The sequence below is a fragment of the Myodes glareolus genome, chromosome 16, assembly GCF_982192425.1.
Source record: "Myodes glareolus chromosome 16, mMyoGla1.1, whole genome shotgun sequence".
NCBI classification, from domain to species: domain Eukaryota; kingdom Metazoa; phylum Chordata; class Mammalia; order Rodentia; family Cricetidae; genus Myodes; species Myodes glareolus.
The window spans coordinates 18,931,477-18,952,586 of NC_142041.1; the positions used below are offsets into that span (position 1 = coordinate 18,931,477).

The following is a 21,110-nucleotide window of genomic DNA, read 5'->3' on the forward strand; positions in this document are numbered from 1 at the left end:
AACATTAGGAACTTATACCTAAAATGAGGGGCTAGAGAGATGGCTCAGCGGTCAGTGCTGCTCTTCCGGAGGAGCCGAGTTCTGCTCACAGTGCCCACGCTAAGAGCAGCTCCTAACAGCCGTGACTCCAGCTCCAGGGCCTGCCAGACCCTCTTTGGTTTCTGCGGACACTACGATCATAAGCACAAACTCACACACATACTATGCTTAAGAATAAATCCTCAAAAAGTGCCCTAAAATTCACCAGCTCTAATCTTGAGTTCCTTGCAATAAAGGGTGGAGGATTTGAATGGACATTTCTCTCTCTCTTTCTCTCTCTCTCTCTCTCTCTCTCTCTCTCTCTCTCTCTCTCCTTTAAAGACTCATTATGTGTACAGTGTTCTGGCATGTATGCCTGCAGGCCAGAAGAGGGCACCAGATCTCATTACAGGTGGTTGTGAGCCACCATGTGGTTGCTGGGAATTGAACTCAGAACCTCTAGAAGAGCAGTCGATGCTCTTAACCTCTGAGCCATCTCTCCAGCCCTGGACATTTCTCTTAAGGGTGGATGGCCCGTAAGCATGCATGAAAGGGCACACACACTGTTGTTAGTCATTATGGCTGGGAGAACCCACGCCATGAGATATTTCTGTAGACCTAGGAGAATGGGCATAACTAGAAGAAAGGGGAGGGGAGACACCCAGCTGTTAGCAGGAGGCAGGAGCTGATGCAGAGGCTACCGAGGGGTGCTGCTTACTGACTTGCTCACTATGCCTTGCTCAGCCTGCTTTATTATAGAACCCAGGACCACCAGCCCAGGGATGGCATCCATCCACAATGGCCTGGGCCCTCCTCCTTCCCCCATCAATTGCTGATTAAGAAAATGCCCTACAGGTTTGCCTACAGTCTGATCTTACGGAGGCATTCTCTGAATTGAGGTTCCCTCCTTTCTGATGACTCTAGAGCTTGTGTCAAGTTGACATAAAACTAGCCAGCGCATCTTGAAAAAAGTAGATATGGAATTCCCACATGACCTGGCAGTCTGTCCTTAGGCATTGAACAGAACACAAGCATCCAGACAAACACATTTGTTGTTGCTGTGCTGAGGCAGGATTTCTCTGTGTAGCCCTGACTGTCCTGGAATTCAGAGATCTACCTGCCTCTGCCTACCTAGTGCCGAGACTAAAGGCGTGTACCACCATGCCCAGTTCCAGATGGATTCTTGCACACTGAAGTTGATTGCATCTTTAGGCACAACTGGAGGAAGGTGGACACAGCTCGGATGAATGAATGCCTGTGGGAAAATGCACTGAGCTAAAGGAATCGAATGCTAGGTAGTAATGAGAAGGGAAAAGGTTGTGACATATTCTTAACATAGAGGATATGCCGAGGAATGGTAAGGCAGACTCCAAAGGAGGTGCTTCGTCATTCCACTTGATCTTCATTAGTTTTTTGTTTGTTTGTTTGTTTGTCAACTTGACACAAGCTAAAATCAAATGGAAGAGGCTCGTGAGTGGAGAAAATGCCTCCATCAGATTGGCCTGGAAGCCAGTCAGTGAGGGCATTTTCTTAACTACTCCTTGATGAAAAAGGTCCCAGCCTGCTTTGGGAGATACCACCCCCAAGCAGATGTTTCTGGGGTGTGTAAAAGTGGGCTGAACAAGGCTTGAAGAACAAGCCAGGAATCAGGGCATTCCTCCACGGTCTCTGCTTCAGATCCTGCCTTTTGCCTGTGACCCATGACCTAATAAATGCTTTCCTCCCCAGGTTGACTTTGGCCATGGTTTTTATCACAATAGGAAGCGAACTAGGACACACTTATAGGAAAGATCAAAAATAGGTAGCTCCTCAGAAGCAGAAGGGAGAGAGCTTGCCTGGAGTTGGGTGGAGGCCTATTGCTTAACAGGTACAGAGTTTCTGTTTGGAATGATGGAATTTTCTAGAAATAGATAGCAGTGATGGTTGCACAATGTTGCGTATGAATATAATTAATGTCACAGAATTGTACTTAAAAGAGGTAAAATAGCCAATTCTAGATATCCTGCATAGTTTTAGGAGCACAATTTAGAAATGAGGTCGATGTGTCCGGGGTAAGCTTGGTTCTGTCGGGAGCCCGGGTGTGTACTGTGACATGAGTGTACCTCAGAGACACACAGGCTCACTCACTTCAGGGGCTGAACCCAGCTCCTGTCTCTGGTCTGGATTTCCCTTATGTCTCACTGGCCGTGAGAGGCATTCAGGATGGCTCCCCGTGCCTATCTAGTTCAGTGTAAAGATTGCTCTGTCTGCTAAGAAAAAGCTTGGGTGATTTCCCCCCCACCCGCCCCGCTCCAATTTGTCCGCCATAGTCTGTTCACTGGTGTTGCTGGATTTTTGTTTGAGCATTGGTCTAGCCTCTTCCTGGAAGCTCACGCCCACACAGCTTTCGAGGTTTTACCAGAAAGTACACCTCTTCTGGGCCCTGCAGCAGGAAGTTAGTGCCTGTCCTGGTCGCCCACTCCTTCCTTCTCTGCGTTTTCTGTGTGTCCTTTTGAAACCTGAGCTTCACTGATGAAGAGTTGGTTGAATGTCCAGTTGCAGGCATGCCCATCCACTTGGAATACTGTAAAACTGGAAGACAGGAGCTCCATGACGTGTTTGAAGCCAGCGATGATGCGGAATGAACATGATGTAGAGTACAGATGTTTTGATGTCCTGAAACAGATGTACACAGTTCAAACAAAGTCACCCTGCAGGTTGGCTTGTCGCTTTCCTTTGGTACGCTCCCCAGAGCGGGCCCTTGGATGTCACCTGTGTATTCTCTTCTCCTCCAGGGTCAACTATCACCCGATGCTCAGAACCACCTTGCTTTGACACATCCAGGGAGATTCTGCTGGGCCTGAGTACCTCCCCACTAGTGTTTTAGATTCTGAGGCTAGGTTATATCCTGTGTCCCTGCCTCACCTGGGTGTCCCCTAGCTAAGTCTCCAATGACTGTCTTTATTAGATCCTCCGTTTGGGATCATTAGGTGTGCTGGCAAGTGTTAAGGGCTAGGGTCTGGCTGAGTTCTAGTTTACTGAGTCCTGGCTACCGTGAAGACCTCCCTGGAGTGTAGACTAGGAGGGGCCCAAGGTCAAATCCAGGGTCTGGCCTCAGGCACTTGTTGGCTCCCTCCTGCTCTTGGGGTGCTAATAATTAACCCTGGGATGGCTTCTGTTCTGCTGGCCTTGGTTGGCACACAAGGCTTTCCAACACACACCTTTTTACCAAACTGAGGACTGTCGTTTGCTATGTTTCTCAATTTGGAGAGGGGCTGAAAAGGCCATGACCTTCACAGAACAGGGACTGACCTCCTTTGGATGTTGTTTCTTTACGTTTTTCTGGGGCACCTGCTCAAAGCATTGTGTCACCTTACAGTAGAGGAGCACTGGTAATCCACAGCCATATCATTCCCCGAGTTTCTAATGTTGCAGAATTAATTGGGGAGAAAGGCAGCTTTTCTGGACCATTTCCTTCAGATGAGGAAATTCGCCTACTTGTGAGCCTGGGGGAGTGTTCATGGAGATTATCTCACCGGGCTAAGAATGGCCCTGTAGACAGTAAATTACAGAGACAGCGTGATGAGGTGTGGGGCCCTGCTTTACCTGCAGTGAATCACCTGTAATTCACCTCCCGCCCAGTGTCACGGGTCAGGAGACTCAGGGCTGCCAAGCGTGTAATGTAGAACCGAGTGAGCACCCACATTACTGCTGGAGTTGACGGGGCATGCTTCTCTGAGTCTAAGCTACTGACCTGTATAATGGAGCAGTGCTGACCAAAGCCACGATGTCAGAGAGGTAATGTCCTTGGACCTGCTTGTTCCTCGTCCTTCCCCCCCCCCCCCCGCCCGCAGCAACCCCAGCTTGGGGATGGCCCAGGGACATAGGAATGAGGTGATAGGGGTGTAGACCACAGGAGTGGGAGAACAGGCCCTCTACTGCCCTGGGTTTTAAACCCGCTGCTCCCAGGGAATGTTAACAGCTGAGACCTAGGAAAGTAGTTTGTCCTGAGTCTGTTAGTCTGTCTGCCAGTGGCGGAGCACAGGCCTTCAGAGATATTCCCCCTAAAATGGGCTTTATTCGAGTCACCAAGCACTCCTGGCCTTCAACACATGTTGGGGCTCAGTCCAAATAAATGCAGCAATGCCAGTAACACACACACACACACACATACACACACATACACACATATACACACACATACACATTTTTTTTTTCTTAAGAGTTTAAACATCTGGGGTTGGAGAGATGGCTCAGAGGTTAAGAGCACTGACTGCTCTTCCAGAGGTTCTGAGTTCAATTCCCAACAACCACATGGTGGATCACAACCATCTGTAATGAGATCTGGTGCCCTCTTCTGGCATGTGGGCATACATGGAGGCTGAATACTGTGTACATAATAAATAAATAAATCTTTAAAAAAAAAAGCTTAAACATCTGCTTTTATTAGTACTAGGGACAGTTATACATTTCTGCAATTTTTTTGCACATTTAGTTTCTAGAACATGGTGTTTGAATGTTCATATACATTTCTTTCAACTTAGTCCCAAATACCGGTGTTTTGTATACTAACTCAATCTTTTAAGTCTTTTTTTTTTGCCCCCCATCCTGGAACTTGCTCCTTAAACCAGGCTGGCCTCGAACTCGCAGGGATCCACCTGCCTCTGCCTCCTGAGTGCTGAGATTAAAGGCATGTGCCACCACCGCCCGGCCCATTTTAAGTCTTTTTTTTTTTTTTTAAAAAAAAAAAAAGAGTTTTATTAGTCTTCTGCTCTTGTTTTATCAAGAGACAAAACCCCAGGAAGCTGAAAAGGCACCATGAAAGTACATCTTTATCTCTGTTTCTAGAGGCACTGGCAGCTGGTTACAGTGGTACCTCGTCCAGGCCGAGATGGTCTGTGGGATTGAGGCCTTCCAGGCAGAGGGCTTTGGGGCTGGGATGAGCCTCTCAGGGCTCTGGCCTAGGAAACCCATGAGAGAAAAGGTAGCTGAAGAAAAGCCTCCTCGACTGAATAATCAAAATGGAAGGATGCCGGAAAGTGGGCGTGGGAGCAAGGGTAAGGCTGGGAGCATTTTTCTATGTTGCCTTGAGATAAAAGCTTGGGGAAGGCTCTGCAGGACGCTCGCGAGGATTGGTTTTTTTCCTGGCCAGGCTGTCCCTGGCTTCAGGCTTGTTGGCAGGGGTGGAGGCTGGCAGGACAGTCCACTGTGAGATTCCAGCCTCTTGGCTGGGACTCACCGTGATTAGCACATCTCAAACCTTTCCAAGTGACTTTAGCTGTTTTCTTTCATGAAGGCTTCTGCTGCTTTTGGCTGTAGAGGGGCGGGGGCTGGAGCCCAAGACAGAAATATCAGAGGCCGACTCCCAAGTGGGTGTGGCCACGACTGAGGGCAAATATTAACACAGTATTTTTGTGAAGTTTATGCAACTTGATTCATGTTCCTGTAGAGTAAATGTATTTCACCCTGTTTTTTTCCAGTCTGTTCCGAGCTTGGTGGAACTATCCACAGGCAAGAGGAAAAGAAAAGAGGATGGTCACTTAATTTTAGGAAGAAAGTGCTAAGAACGGAGCACACTTCTTGGCCCATTTTTAAGCCTTACGTAACGCCTTGCTGTGTCTTCACACTGCTTTGCCCCCCCCCCCCCCCCCCCGGCTCATGATCTGATGGACCGTTTAAAACTTCCAAGAAGGGAGCATCCACTGAGAATGATTTCCATGGAAATCTATGTAAGGAGATAGAGTTTGAGAAGTTGGGAATGGCTTCTATAAATAGAAATATACCCTGGGCACTTTCAAAACAGAAGTCGTGATAGAATTTTGGTCCCCAAAGCCTAAAGCTCATGTATCATACTCTCTAGTATCTTTCTCAACATGGGGGTCATTGAGTTCCCCCACTTCGTTACCTCTAGTGGTGGGCGTTGGTCAACTGAGAACCGCCCACGTTCCACTAGGTTCTTCAGAGTCCCCCCGCCCTTCCAATGAGTAGCTCAGTATCTCCCCTGTTTATGCAGCCTTTTATTTATTTATTTTTTGTGTGAAGACTGCTTTCGGTTGTGTGTGTGTGTGTGTGTGTGTGTTTACATTCATCTAGTACTTAATTATGGACAAGTGGATTTCTTTTTCTTTAAGTTATACTAATATGACTATACTTCTACATACATAACTGTTTAAGCATATTTTTGATAACTTTTACCAAAAGTTGAATTTCAGGTTAATCAAATGATTTTGGTAGCTATGTATATTATGCAGCCTTTTTCCTTAAGCTTTTTCTTCTGTCGAGCAGAGACCTGTGTCCTTGTCTTTCTTTTATTGTCCCTGTAAGTGTACTGTGTGTCTGAGGGTGCCCGTGTGCACGAGGGCCATAGCATGTTTGTAGACATCAGAGGATAAACATGGCTGTTGGTGCTTGCATTCTCCCATGATTGAGATCAGGGTCTTTCTTCTGTCTTTCACTTTTGTGAACCATATCCCAGGTTAACGGCCTGTGAGCCTCTCGGAATTCTCCTGTCTCTGCCTCACATTTTGCCGCAGGAGCCCTGGGAGTCTACACAGGTCACCAGCTTAGACCCCGCCTTTGAACCCACGTTCTCACACTCACTAAGCCATCTCCCAGGCCCTGAAACGTATGTATTTCACCCATTTAACCATTGGGTTAAAAAGAAGAATCAGTCCAGCCAGGCAGCGGCGGTATACTCCTTTAATCTGCACTTGGAAAGCAGCGGCAGACTGACCTCCATGAGCTCGAGGCTAGCCTGGTCTACAAAGAGAGTTCCAGAACATCCTCAACTGTTACCAAGAGAAACATCTCCAAAAACAAGATAAAAAACGACAACAAAAAAAAGTGGCTAATTTGGAAACATGTTCTCTGAAAGGCTCAAAATAGTCCAGAGAGGAAGGAAATTGGCCTTTTTCAAGATGAGGAAAGTGAGTCTTAGAAAAACGTAAGCAAATGCAGAGGCTCCTCACTAGGAAGCCCCTAAACTGGAGTTCCCACCTTCCTACTGCCTGATACTTAACCTCTCACCAGATCCAGATTCCTCTTCTGTGTAAAAGCCTCTAAAGGAACCTGGCCTAATCTTCCTTGAACTTTCACTAAGATCTCAGTTATCCCTCAGGCAAGAGAGGCCCTAGAGCTCCTAAAACCTCCCTGAACTTCCCCTCCTGACCTTTCGGTGTGGTCCTGCGGCTGGGGAGTCTTTCCCCAGACCTGGAAACTGCGGTGAGCTGGTCCCATGAGCCCGGAAGGTCCCTAGCTCTGTAATGGTCCCCTAGGTTTCTTATCCTATGGAAGCTGGGCTCCCAGCACCTCTGCCTTCCCCCACTCCCTTGCCACTTCCTGGCTTGGCCTGGGGCCGAGTAAATGAATATTGAGTGAGTAAATGATCCGGAACTCCTTTGCCAAAGAAATAACAAAGGAAGCTCAAAGTAATTATAAACAAGGTCTTCAGGTCCTGGGGGCGGGTAGGGGAGGGGGGGTGAGATTAGGGGGGGATGGACTGGAATTTGGGGACTACTTGGAGGCTGTTGGGAGACACCCTGGCCCAAATTTAAGTAAGTTCTAGAAGAGTCTCTTTCCACAGCATGACCCGGTCAGAACCATCCGTCTCTGGATCTTGTGTCTGACCTGTTTGTCCCAGCAGGCAGGTTTGTGGCTTAGGGATTCACTAAGGTGGTAGAGAACAGGGCAAGTTCACCAAAAGTGCCTTTTGGGTGAGTGCCTGAGCCAGGAAACAATCCTGAGAGGGGAGGTGGGTCCTGTGAACTGGGAGGTTTGGTATCAGCATGCTAATGTCTTCCCAAACATCAAAATAACTAATTAATAAAAAAAAAAAAAACTCCTTTTCAACAGTTTCTCCCACAGGTATTGTCAGCCAGGGAGAAGCCTGGGACCTGGGGACTTTTGGCTGACTTTGTCCTGTGCAGTACCCCAGGAAAAGGGCTTCCCAGAGTGGCCACGTTCTCTTGCTGGGCCTGGTTTCCTCTTGCCCCAGGCAGATCTGTGTGAAGGTTGCTGAGGCCTACAGGGCTGGGAACCTGTTTCCCTTTATACTATACACTTTATAGGTAACCTCTGCACCGCCTGCAGCTCCGGAAGCCTGCTTTTTATACCGTACTCAGAGGGCTGAGGCCACTTCTTAACCTCCCAATGTCCAGGCTAACTTTTTAATTTTGTTCGCTTTGTGAAGTGTCATGATGTCCAGCCTATAAATAAACCCTGGGCTCTAGAGTCAGAAAACTATTTGGCATTTTGAAGTCGTCTGAGAACAAGGATGCTAATTACAGGTCTTGGTTCCAGTTGAACTGATCAGACAAATTATTCCAATCGCAGCTTTGGTGGTGATGGTGGGGCTTCTTTGGGAGCCCCTGCCTCTGAACCAGTTAGAGGATCTAGGGACCGAGTCCTGTGAAGTCAGGGCTGATGCGCTTCCGCTTCCGATGAACAAAAGGTATTAAGTCCTTTTGCAAATGCTTACCTGGTCTTTTCTTTTTTTAACATTTTGTTTTCACACCATTGTGATTATCATTGGTTAGCAGGCTTTAAGCTTTAAAATTATTTTAAAAGCTTTAAAATTATTTTAAAAGTTAATTTTTTTGGTATATAAGCTTAAGAGAAGTTGTTTACCAGTTTTAACATTAATTTAGCAATAAATGTGAAAATGTCTTGTTTGTTTTGGTTTGAGGGGGTTGTGTTTGTTTGTTTGTTTGTTTTGAGACAGGGTTTCCCCGTGTAGTCACAGCTGTCCTGGAACTCACTCTGTAGACCAGGGTGGCCTCGAACTCAAAAGAGATCTGCCTGCCTCTGCCTCCCAAGTGCTGGGACTGAAGATGCGGTCTGCCACACATGGCAAAAATGCCTTTTTTAATGAAGAGACTTGTTTTTCTAACTTAGATGTGTGTGTGTGTGTGTGTGTGTGTGTGTGTGTGTTACGTGTGGTGTGGGTATGTGTGCCTGTGGAGGCCCAAGGTTGATGCTGGGAGCCTTCCTCAATCACTCCTCCCACCTTATTCTTTGAGGCAGAGGAAGACAGCTTCCTCTGCTGGTCTCCCATCTCTGCCTACTGAATGCTGAGGTTATCCACAACTGCCATGCCCAGCATATACATGGGTGCTTGGGAATCATATTCAAACTCTAAACAATTTACACACTGAGCCATCTCCCCACCCCTGGTTTAGTGGGCATTCAGTATTGACTGTGTATATTGAAAACTAAAGTTAATAGTAAATTAGTATATTAACCTTTGTATTGTTATGCATTGTATTTAACAAATTAAGAAAGCCAGAAAAGTAAAACGAGAATGGATAGTATTGATCGGTTTACAAAAATCACAACCGTGAGAAAAAAGGTTGGATTCCGTGTGCCGCTTCATAATTTGGTTACCAGCACGTAATTAAAATTGATCAGCCAAAGCCGTGGTGATGGATGTGTTTTCCTACGTATGTGGGCATTTCACAAGCGAGAACTAAAACCACTGATTTTTAATTCACTTGGGCTGAATTGAACTTCAAAACATTTGGCAAGCCTAATAAATCACACTCCATGCATGTAGGCACCACTCTCTCTCTGTCTCCTCTCTCTCTCTCTCTCTCTCTCTCTCTCTCTCTGTCTCCTTTTTTGGGGAAATGCTAGCTGTCTCTTGCATGTGCTGTGGAGAGGGATGTCCTGTGTGCGGGTGTGCCTCTTTTTATTCTCAGGTGTTCCAGGTTGATAAGAATTTGGGGTCAGGACGACACCTACTACTTTGAGGGAAGAAGCCAGGACAGCAGGTGTCAGAGCACTTTTTGAACTTTCCTTATTTGTTTGGGCATCTGTGCTAATCCCAGCCCTGATATACAGACTGGAGGAATCTGCCTCTGCATCAACAATGCTTTAGGAAGTTCCTCTCCCACCCTGGGTGATGGGATAGCTGTTTTTTATGTAGCTCTGGGGAATAACTGTAACGTAGACTCGGAAGCTGACACAGTACTCTGGCTCCCAAGACCCTGGTTATAGGCACAGATGGGCAAAACCAGAAGGATTTCTGGAGATTGTGGTTGACAGTGTTCCACTGTGTGGCTCTCAGGTTGCCTGTATCATTGTCTGGGCAGAAGGGGTGTTTATTAGAAGTTTGCTTTTCTGTGACAGTAAATAAGGTATGGTTTCAGATTGCATCCCGAGGCAGGAGGAAAGGAAGACAGACCCAGAATAATTTTTAAAACTTTACTATACTATGAACTGTGAGATAAATGCTTGTTCGGCGTTTGTCTCCTTGAGTGCGGTCACTTCACTGTGGTTATGAAATAGATGTCCTTTGTCTTAGGAGATCCGTGCTGAAATGTTTAGGAGTGAAGTGATGATCCGATCTGTAGCATGTGCCTGAGAGCAAGCCCTGGTACTGTGCGTGTGTACGTGTGGGCGTGTGCACGAGACTGTGCATCTCACACGTATGTGAGCACGCTCTATCCACCTCTGCTTTAGGAGTGTTGAGATTAATGGTTACACCATGACACCTGCTTGTCTCTCACGTTTTTAATTATGTGTATGTATGCGTGTCTGTATACATGTGAGCACTGGTGCCCACAGAGGCCAGAGCTTGGAGGCAGATGTTTCCTACCATCAAGCTCCATTTATGTACTGATACCCTCTCTTGCTCAACTCGAAGCTGTGGATTCTGCTAGTTCAGATAGCCGGTTGCCCCGCCCAGGGGCTTCCCATTTGCTCTGCCTCCTGAGCACGGAGGTTACAGGTGGCCATGTTTGGGCGCTAGGATCCAGATTCCCTTACTCCAGTCCTCATACTAGATGACCAGTGCCTTATCTCCAGAATCACCTCTCCACCGCTGTAAAATTTTATTGGTAGGAAGGCATGCCCACTTCCTTTAGAATTTAAGGAACACCTGAGCCTGATCCCAAAACAGAGGGACGGTGACATCGTAGGTCAGGTGGACGCAGCAGTTGGAGAACTGGTTTGCTTTCTTGGGGAGAAACCATGAAGCTTGGGTGATTGTTAGGGACCTTGTTGACTCCCCCTCTATACCCCACCCCACGCCAGGACTAAATTAGTACAAAATGCAGCCCAACTTCAGTGTGTTCCCAGCAAAAAGGAAAGGCAATACTGATATTCTCTTAGCAGCCAAAGAAAGCATCTCTCTTCCATCTATTAAATATTGATAATTGAGAAAGAAATGCTGGTGATTCTCAGGTGGCTGCTGGTACATGGTGTTCTTTTCTGCGCTAGACAGCTCCCTCTCCAGCGGATCGGTCATCTGTTGATTCTCAAAATTAGAAAAGAAAAAAAATGAAAGAGAGGGGAAGAACGCGTTCCTCAGCCCAGTTGGGCAAGGAGGAAGCAGCCAAGCTGCCTGGGAAACAGGAACAGAGCTGAGGACACCTGCTTTGCCCCTAAGTCACAGGGTTGGAGGCGCGTGTTTTCTCCTGGTGGCCACTAGATGGTAGTATTGGCAAGGTCAGCCTGCTTGTACTTGCCTGGCTTGGTTCTAGGAGCAAGGCCCACCCATGGTTTTCTGACACAGAAAACTCACACGTTTCTTTGTAAATCCAGACTGTTTTTTTAAAAATAAGATCAGGGTGTGGTCCGGCATGCCAAGTCCTGGCATCTGGCAAGTGGACGTATTAGCACCAAGACTTTCAAGGCTATTCTTGACCATGGAACAACTTCTAGGCCTACACTTTCTAGGACCCTGTCTCCGTTAAATCAATATTTGCTTACTTGTTTATGTTTTTTTGAAAGTCTCGTAACGTTAACCTCCCACCTCCACCTGAGGTGCCGGGATTGCCTGTGGGTGTTGCCTGGTTCATGCAGTACTGTGGTTCGAACCCAGGGCCCCATGGTAGGCACTCTACCAACTGAGCTACACCCCTAGGCCTTGAAACACACATTCTTCAGCTAAAGGTCTAATTTCCTTTTTTTTTCCTCTCAGAGGTATTTAACGTCTGTAGCAGTGACTGGCCTTGAACACCCAGTGAATTGCTTTAAAAGGAATAACATTCGAGAAAGGAAACCTTTCTCTGTCTGCAAGACAGTTGACATCAAGATAGCCCTACAAAACCTGGACTCTATAGTCCCGCGCCTGTTCACATCCGAAACTTAGCCTTGCATCCTGGCATGGTGGCGCAGACCTGTAATCCTAGCACTTGGGCATGCCCAGCCCAGCTATGTAGTAAATTGGAGGCTAGCCTTGGCTGCCTGAGATTCCATCTCTACGGTAATAAATAAACATAAATAAACAACGCCTTTTATTGGGGATATCTGGTGTGTGTGAGGTACCTTCTGTAGTAGTCCGTCTCTAAGTTTGCAGGATTTACCGAGCCCCAGCTGTGTGCTTCATGAGATCATGCTTTTTTCTATAAATGCTTTCTGAATCTCGTCTTTGATTAAGATCCGAATCACAGTAGAACCCACAGAGGGTTCCAGCTACCCCCAAGCTGTAGCCCTTTGATTTGGAATCTTGTGCAAATAGGCTTGGCTCCCATGATGTCAGTGCTATCACCTGCAGCTGTGATGGTCTCTGGTTACAGAGGCCAGTATGTTCCTGTTTGGGTTTTGGCTTTTGTTTTGTTTTTTTTTTTATAAGAGGCTTATAAAGGAAGCCATAGAAACCCCGAGTTCCCCAATTGCTGCGGTACAGGAAACAGGGCAATTACTCAGCATCTATTGTCCAACCAGACCGTTTAAGATACAATTTCAAGGCAATCTGGAAACACCTCCTGGCTTGATAATGTGGAGTTTAGCGGCGGGCAAGCTCTTATCAGGGTTTGCTTCGGGGACAATCACAGGAAGAACATTCTGTGGTTCTCATAAAATATCAACACCGTTCTTAGACTCCAAGGCCTTCGTGTGACCATCCGGGAGAAGGGAAAAGTCTCTCTGAGTGTATTCTGTGACCATGCTGGGAAGCATCGTCAACCATGGTTCAGTTTCCAGTGCTGGGATCCCATGCTGGCCTAGGGGAATGCGATCTGAATTCTGCCTGTGGTTGGCTCGTCAGCTCACGTTGTTCAAGGGTTCCTCCTTGAAGTCCCTGTTGGTTTTATGTCCAGGGTCTGTGTGAGATGGTCTGCTCTGTCTACTCTGCAGATCGGGCTAGGTTCTAAGGCCAGCCATGTGAAAAGCTGCTGTCTCAACTCCCATTCTGCCCTTTGAGGGACTCCCAACGGCCCCGTGTGCTGAATCCCTGTGGGAGGCAGGACCAATGAAAGCCTCATTTTCAGAAGTTGCCTCAGGAAGCTCTGAGGGGCGCTGCCTGTTAATACTACACTTCATAATGATGCTATTGTAGCTTCCAAAAAGCACAATTCACCTGAGATTCTTCAACAAGAAGCAAGCAGCGGAGTTGACATTTTCAGTTGCGTGTGGGATAGCGCAGTCGGGGACACATTTGTTGTCTTCTAATAACTTTTTGTATTACTCAGAAAAATGCATCCCTGATTCTGGTGACATTTTTATTGAAAAGGGCATGGAGGAGGTGGTGGGTGGGTGGAATTTTCTGTGATTGAGTGTGTGTGTGAATGTGTGTGTGTTTTCTTTCACTGCCAGTCCCAGGAATTTTTTCATTAATATTTGAGATTTCCTGTCCTAGCTAGCTACTTTTAAAAAAGCTAGAACTTTTACCTAGAACTCCTTAAATTTATGTTAGGGACCCAGCACACCACTTCTGTTCTCTTTCTGTATCCAGTCTGTGGTCCCTGCTGTCCCAGAGACTTAATTTGCAGTCTCTGGTCTGCTCCGCCCTCTGGTCTCTCTCTGCAGAGTGTAACACACACCTGTTTTCTCACCGCCCGGGTCTTTACCTCTGGCCCTGCCCTGACATTTGGTGCTGTTTTTCTGGGTGTCTAAGCCTTGTTCCCCGAGAGCAAACAGACCCTGGATGGCTAATGGCTAACTCGAGCATCACTTGGAAGACTAAGATTGACACAGACACTCGAACCCCACGCAGAACCACTGCATTTTGGTCCAGTCCTGCTCCATTTCCTCAGCTTGCAGTAGGAGGAGCCCTGGACTGAAGGTCATCTTCCCTTCAGCCACTCTCGCACTTTCCTTTCTGTCCTGCCTGCCCTGCTCTGTTAACCTGAGCTTGCTTGTCGCCTTCTAACGTACCCCCCTCCCCCATCAAGGCTTTTATGACTTCACTTTCTGTTTTATTCTTCTGGGCATTTATTGGTTTACTCAAGGACTTAATGGATTGCCTGTCAGAGCTGGGTGTCATAGGTACAGCGAACAAAACCAGACCTTATTCCTACTCTCATGGAGCTTGGTGTGTAGCGCGAAACGCAGCTAGAAACACACACTATGAGTTCTAAGTGCAGCATGTCAGTGAGCAGTTGAGAGCGCCTAGGACAGACACCCTATGTGACTGGCTGGGAGACTGGCGGCCCTGAAGGGGCGGGACTTGTTCGAGCACCCAGAGTGAGAGGGCAAGCCGGAAGCCCGGCTGAGGCAGGGAGGGCACGTGTGCTCTAAAGCTTCCTTCTGGATTTGCGCTTCCACTTAGTCAGTTAATCTCATCTTCTCCCTTCCGTGCTGAATTGTGCTTCCTGTATTCTCTGTCACGGTCCAGACACTCAGCACACCCACGGGGATGCTGTGGCCATGTGCTCAGTTTCAAATCTCGCCAGCCTTTTTATTCTACCATCCCATCATGGAGCGGTTGGTAAAACCAGTTTCCTTACTCTTCCAAAACACAGTGGCTGTTTTTAAATTGCCCTGTGATACGTGATACTCCCCCCACCTCCTTCTTTTAGGTTTTTTTTTTTTTTTTTTTTTTTTTGAGGGGGGATTGCTTGTTTATTTGTTTTGAGAAAAGTTTCTGTTCTAGTAGTTCTGGTTGCCCTGGAACTCACTCATTTTGTGGATCAGGCTGGCTTCAAACTCATAGAGATTCACCTGCCTTTGCCTCCCTTGTAGTGGGGATTAACGGCTTGTGCCACCAAGTCCAGCCTGTTGCTTCCTTCTTAAAAGCATCTCAAAGGCCTGGGAAGAATGCTCGGCTGGTAAACCCTTGCCATACAAGTGTGAGGGCCAGGGTCTGGACTCCCTTGCACCTATATTGAAAGCTGAGCACAGCAGCGCACATCTGTAATCCCAGCAGCAGGAGACAGCCAGGACGATGGTGGGCCGCTGGGCCAGCTGGCCTGGCCAGATCAGTGATCTCTGGCTTCAGTGAGAGACCCGTCTCTAATTAATTAATTAATTAATTAAAAGCTAGAGTAAAGATAGAGGGCTGGTGTTGGTGAGACAGCGCAGCGGGTAAAGGTATCTGCCCTCAAGCCTGAGTTCAGTTCCTGGGACCTACGTGGTACATGGAGAGGACTGGCTCCACAAGCTCACTGTGGCACATGCATGCACACACACACACAGTAACGTACAAAAGCATTCTGGATACCATCCAGAGGTCACCACTGCTCTTATCTTCTACCTGCACTGATTAATGCCCATTTTTAACTTTCCGTATCTGGGACTGTGCTGTAGGTAAGATGTTGAGTCTAGCTTAGAGGAAGTTAACATTAAAGGAAGTCCCGTGTTATCTTCAGCAGGGATGCATGCCCGCCCTTTGCTGTGCAAGAGTGCCTGGTCTGAACACGCTGCAATTTACCCACCCTACGGCCGATGGCAGCTTAGGTCTCTTCCCATTTGGTCACATGATGAGGACTCTTGTATATACATTTTTGTGACCACGATGCATTTTTGTTGTTGTTTTCTAGTGGGCACTTACCTAGAAATGCGATGTTTGTGTCACGGAACATTTGCGTGTTCAGCTTGGTGAAGAAACGGCCCAGCAATTTCCCAAAGTAGTTGTGTTCATTTATGTTCTTTGCCGCGCCTAGCAACAATTGTCTGTCTTAAGTCATAGTCCTGCAGTGGACATGTCGGGAACTTTGTTTTGTGGCTTTACTATGCATTTATTTGACAACCAATTCTCTAAGTACTATCATTCTTTTCTCCCTGTTTTTTTTTTTTTTTAAGAAAGTCTTTTATTTTTAAATTTCTTCCATTATGGAGATGCACGTGTGTCTGAGTATAAGTGTGTGCAGCTCCTTCAGAGGCCTGAAGAGGGCAGGGCAGTGCATCTGCTGGAGTTAACTAGCTGTTGTAAGTTGCCAGATGTGGGTGCTAGGAATAGAAGGTCAGTCTCTCCAATAGCTGAGCCGCCTCTGCAGCCCCTCTCTCCGTTGTCTATTGTGTTGTAAATATGTTGCAGATACACTCTGCTGCTGTGGGGGCTACTTTTTTGCATTTCTGAATAAAATGTTTCCTTTTAAGTCAATGTCTTGGGGCCGAAGAGATGATTCAGTGGTTTAGAGCACTTGTTGCTCTTGCAGAGGACTCAGGTTTGATTCCCAGCACCCACAGAATGGCTCACAACCATCCATAACTCCAGGTCCAAAGGATCCAATGTCCTTCTCTGACCTCTGAGGGTACCAGGTGTGCATGTGGGACACAGACATATAGGCACGCAAAATGTTCATCCACAGAAAATAACTATTTTTTAATTATACTGATTTTTAAAACAATATTGTATTTATTTTATGTATACGAGTGTTTGCCTGCGTGTCTGTAAGTGTACCTTCGGTATACAGCGCCTGTGGAGGCCGGAAGAGAGCACTGGATTCCCTGGGACTGTGGTTCTAGGCGGTTGTGAGCCGCTATGTGGGTCCTGGGAATCCAGCTCAGGTCCTTTGGAAGAGCAGTCAGTGCTCTTAACCGCTAAACCTTCTCACCCCTCAGCCAAAATACAGTAAGCCTTTAAAAACATTTCTTTTAGGGCTGGAGAGATGGCTCAGCGGTTAAGAGCACTGACTGCTCTTCCCGAGGACCCGGGTTCAATTCCCAGCACCCACATGGCAGCTCACAACAGTCTAAAAATCCAGTTCTGGGGGATCTGACAACCTCATACCAATGCACACACCAATGCACATAAAATAAAGTTAAAAAAATTTAAAAAACCCATTTCTTTTACAAAGTAGAAGTTCTTTTTAATATAATTTATTAACCAGATATTTCATGCCTTACATTATATTTATTTAATATTTAGTTTTGTTAAAATCACAGATTGCCTAAGGTAGGAATTACACTCTGGGAAATCAGAAAGTACAGGCCTTGGCAATGACAGGACAAATGGATGAATGAGCCGTGCGTTTCCTTGACCTGACATCACTGCAAACAGGTTTTACTTAGTCCTGGTTCTCCACCTTCCTCATGCCGCGACCCTTTAATACAGTTCCTCATGCTGTGACGACCCCTAGTCATAAAATTATTTTCACTGCTGCTTCACAACTGTAATTTTATAACTGCTGCTGTTATAAATCCGTAACGTAAATATCTGTGTCTTCTGATAGTCCTAGGTGACCCCCAGGTCGACCGTGAAATGCAAAGCTGGCTTGTTCCCCTCTTTTCCTCCCTGCAGGTTCTGCAGCTGATGCGCTGGGGACCCGAGCTGGCCCTTGTGAGGAACTGTGTGGGACTTGATCTTTTGCCTTTGAAAGCACTGACAGGCGTCTTATATTCCAGGTTACTCAGCGGTCGTTATGACCTCCCGGTTACGTGCGTTGGGTGGAAGAATTAATAATATACGAACCTCCGAATTACCCAAAGAGAAAACTCGATCCGAGGTCATCTGTAGTATACGGTTTTTAGATGGCTTGGTACAGACCTTTAAAGTTAACGTAAGTGCTCCACTCTTTTTTTTTTGGAGGGGGGAGGGGGGCTTGAGGAAATCCTCTTAAATAGTTTTAAGTTCTTGGCTTACAAAATGAAAAAGCAATTGACTGAAAAATGAGGGCTTGAGTTTTCAGATCTCAGATGGTGAGCCTGGGCATAGCCTTGCAACCTTTGCCCCTGTCTCACCTTTTCCATTCTTCTAAGGTACCTGTCTGATGGCTCCACCCCCTCCCTCCCCTGAGGCAGAGCTGGCCCTTGGGTGACTATACTCTGTATGGATGGAGCCCACGTGACTCTGCAATTTAAAAAAATAGTAAGAATCACTAGGTTATAAGTCTCCTACTAAACTGTGAACCCCTTGAGGGCAGGGCGGGTGTCCTGGCCCCGGCCTGGGCACGCAGCCGTGCCCTGTGAGAGGGTCAGCCTCACGGATGGCAGCACTCCACAAGGGCCTGGCTCCTGCACAGAGCCCTTGATCTCAGGTCTTCAGGTAAGCAGCTGTGAGAGGCAAGAGCAGCAGCTGCCTCAGCCGGCTCCACGCCCACACTCCACACACCACAGAAGTCCAGGACTTCTCGGTGTCTCTCAGGCCTCACAACATCAAGTTCGGCCCCAAGTCACCTGTGCCCCATCTTTTAAAGAATACACAGAGAGGCCAGGCGGTGGTGGCACACGCCTTTAATCCCAGCACTTGGAAGACAGAGGCAGGTGAATCCCTGTGAATTCGAGGCCAGCCTGGTCTACAAGAGCTAGTTCCAGGACGGCTAGGACTGTTACACAGGGAAACCCTGTCTCTCTCGAAAAAGAACATGCGGAGAAAGGAAAGGTAATAGAGGAGATGGGCTGAATAAGGTAGTAGATTCCTGTGATTCATCACTTGGGAGGTGAACTTAGGAGGAGTAAAAGTTTGAGGCCAGCCTGGGCTACATGACACCGTGTCTTAAAACAAACAAACACAACGGAGAGGGGGGGGGGACACGTTGACCAGAAAAGTCCATAGCACTTAAACCATAATGAAAACTAACTGGCTTTCGCTGCAGCTATTGCTGCTCCCCTACCCCACCTTCTTCCCCTTTGACAGGGACTAGCTGTCAAAGCCTGGTTGGCCTAAGCTCACTCTGTAGACTAGGCTGGCCTAGAAATCAGAGATCTGTCTGTGTCTGCCTAGATCAAAGGCTTGCACCCACACCCTTGCATCTTCTACGCAGCCATAAGACCTCTCTCTCTCTTCTTTCTACTGTTAGTGTTCTTGGTGTGGGCAGAAGGCAGTTTTCAGTTCTTCCAAACCAGGGCCAGGGCAGCTCTCCATACCGTGGGCGTGAGAAGTCCTCAGCAGCCCACAGGACTCAAGCGCCAGGCAACAGTGGCGGTGATTAGTGGAGATCTGTTTCCCTGCCTTCCTCCCCACTGCCCCACTCGGTTTTTCGGCTGTCTCTAAGGCTTTGCTTTCTTCTTCTGAGGATGGAGTGTGTTGTTTGTCATCTCAAGAAAGGTCTAGAAAGAGAAGGACAAGATAGCTCAGTGAGTAAAGGTGCTTGCGGCCAAGCCTGGGACCCACATGGCGGAAGGCTGGCACATCTGGACCAGCATGAGCCCCACGGGAGGAGAGCCAGAGGAAAGTGAGGTCAGAGATAGCAAGAAGGGTTGGGGATGGGAGGCCAGCTGGAAGCTGGGCGCACTGGCTTCTACACTGGGCAGTGTAGTGAGCACTGGATAGATACCCGACATGGCTTGACTTAAGGGTCACTCGGTCCTCAGCAGCCAGGGATGGAGATGTTTGGAAGATGGTAGTCGTGGTCCCTGAGACAGGTTCTGATGGTGGACAGAGCGGTCTGGTGGGCATGACTGGAAGGAGGCGCCTGGAAGATGGGACCAATGGGACTTGCTGGCAGGGCTCTCTGGTGTGCTTTGCTGCTCTGGTTTGTCCTCTCTGTATGTTTGTCCTCCACTCCCCCCACCCCTTTTTATGAGATACGGTCTCACTGTATATCTATGCCCTGCAGGTCTGGTCGATGTGTAGACCAGACTCGGCTCAAACGCACAGAGATCTACCTGCCTCTACCTCTCAGGTAAAGCTGGAAGTAAAGCTGTGTGCCACCACACCTGGCTTTGATTGTATTTTAATTCTTTGGGGAAGGAGAAGAATTGGGTAGAATTGATACCTGAATGTTTGGATTCTGCAGTTCAGAGGTGAGAGACGCAATCCAGCGAGAACACAGGGCTTTGGTGTTGCACTGATGCGAATCAGATGGTCAGGTGATACTGGGTGATAGTGTGGGACTGCCAGGCCTGGCGTCTGTCAGTTGTCAATGGCTAGTGTGGGTTGATGGGCATGGCGCCTCCCAGTACCTGTATCTCAGTGCCTAGTGTGGGTATGATGGGCATGGTGCCTCTCAGTGCCTGGATGTTGAGGGCTACTTTGCACAGTTGAAGCAAAGTGAGCGTAGTATCAATCAATAAATTACAGTTGCTAATGACATAGTAAATTAAAGTGGGAGGTGGAGCTAAGAGCACCCCTTGGGTTCCCTGACCAGCCAGCCTGGCTTGAGATTCCCTGAGAAATCCTGTCCGAGAAAATGAGGTGAGGGTGGTGGAAGTTATCCCAGCATCAACACACACATGCCACACACACCACACACACCACACACACCACACACACACACACACACACACACTACATATACCACACACCGTGACATTACACACACCATATACACACAAACACTCAACACACCACACACACAAACCACACTATACACACCATACACACAAACACACTACACTCACCACATACACACACAAACACACCACACACACCACACTACACACACTACACCACATACATACACACATATATACACCCCACGTACCCCCCCCACACACACACTGTATCTGAATTGGTAACTTGGGGGAATGGGTAGGCTGTTGTCTTTACCCATGGAGAGAGACTTTCTTGTGACAGATGGTGGTGGCAGGTTCTGGAGCCTTCCGAATACAAGGCGGTGCATTCTGGAAATAGGCAAGGCTCATGCTCTCTACAATAGACCCCATTCCATGGAGTCACCCCAAAGACCTTGCCGCAGGAATGTCCCGAGTTACCTAACTCTCCCAACCCTGGTCACCGCGACCCACTTTCCACACATTCATTGGTCTCAGAAGCTCACAGGGAGCGTCTTTACCTGTCTATTTCTGACTTTCATTGTCCTGAGCTAAATGGTTGGGTTGAAAGCGTTCCTAAAATAGAATCTGAAGTCTCCCAAATGCTCCATGCTGCTCTTGTGTACATCCCCCCGTCCCCGCCAACCAAAGCCATCTTTTGTGCCATCGGCTTCAAACTGGGTGGGCCCACTAGACAGATGGGAATGGTGACACTCCACCCTGTCATCCCGAAACACAGAGGGATTCCTTGCCCCTGTCCCCAGGAGGAGCCCACTGTTCCAAGGACTCTACCTGCT

At 47.6% G+C, this 21,110-nt stretch overlaps 1 protein-coding gene across 7 annotated transcripts in view; it reads left to right on the forward strand.

Annotated features, from left to right (window-relative positions):
• Ptpn3 (protein tyrosine phosphatase non-receptor type 3) overlaps positions 1-21,110 on the forward strand; it is a 152,826-nt gene that overhangs the window by 56,665 nt on the left and 75,051 nt on the right. For all 7 annotated transcript variants that reach the window (XM_085677121.2, XM_048419870.3, XM_048419869.3 and 4 more), the window contains one exon: positions 17,506-17,660. In XM_085677121.2, coding sequence (XP_085533247.1) covers positions 17,506-17,660 — 155 coding nt within the window. Of the gene's footprint in view, positions 1-17,505; positions 17,661-21,110 lie in introns of those variants that run through there.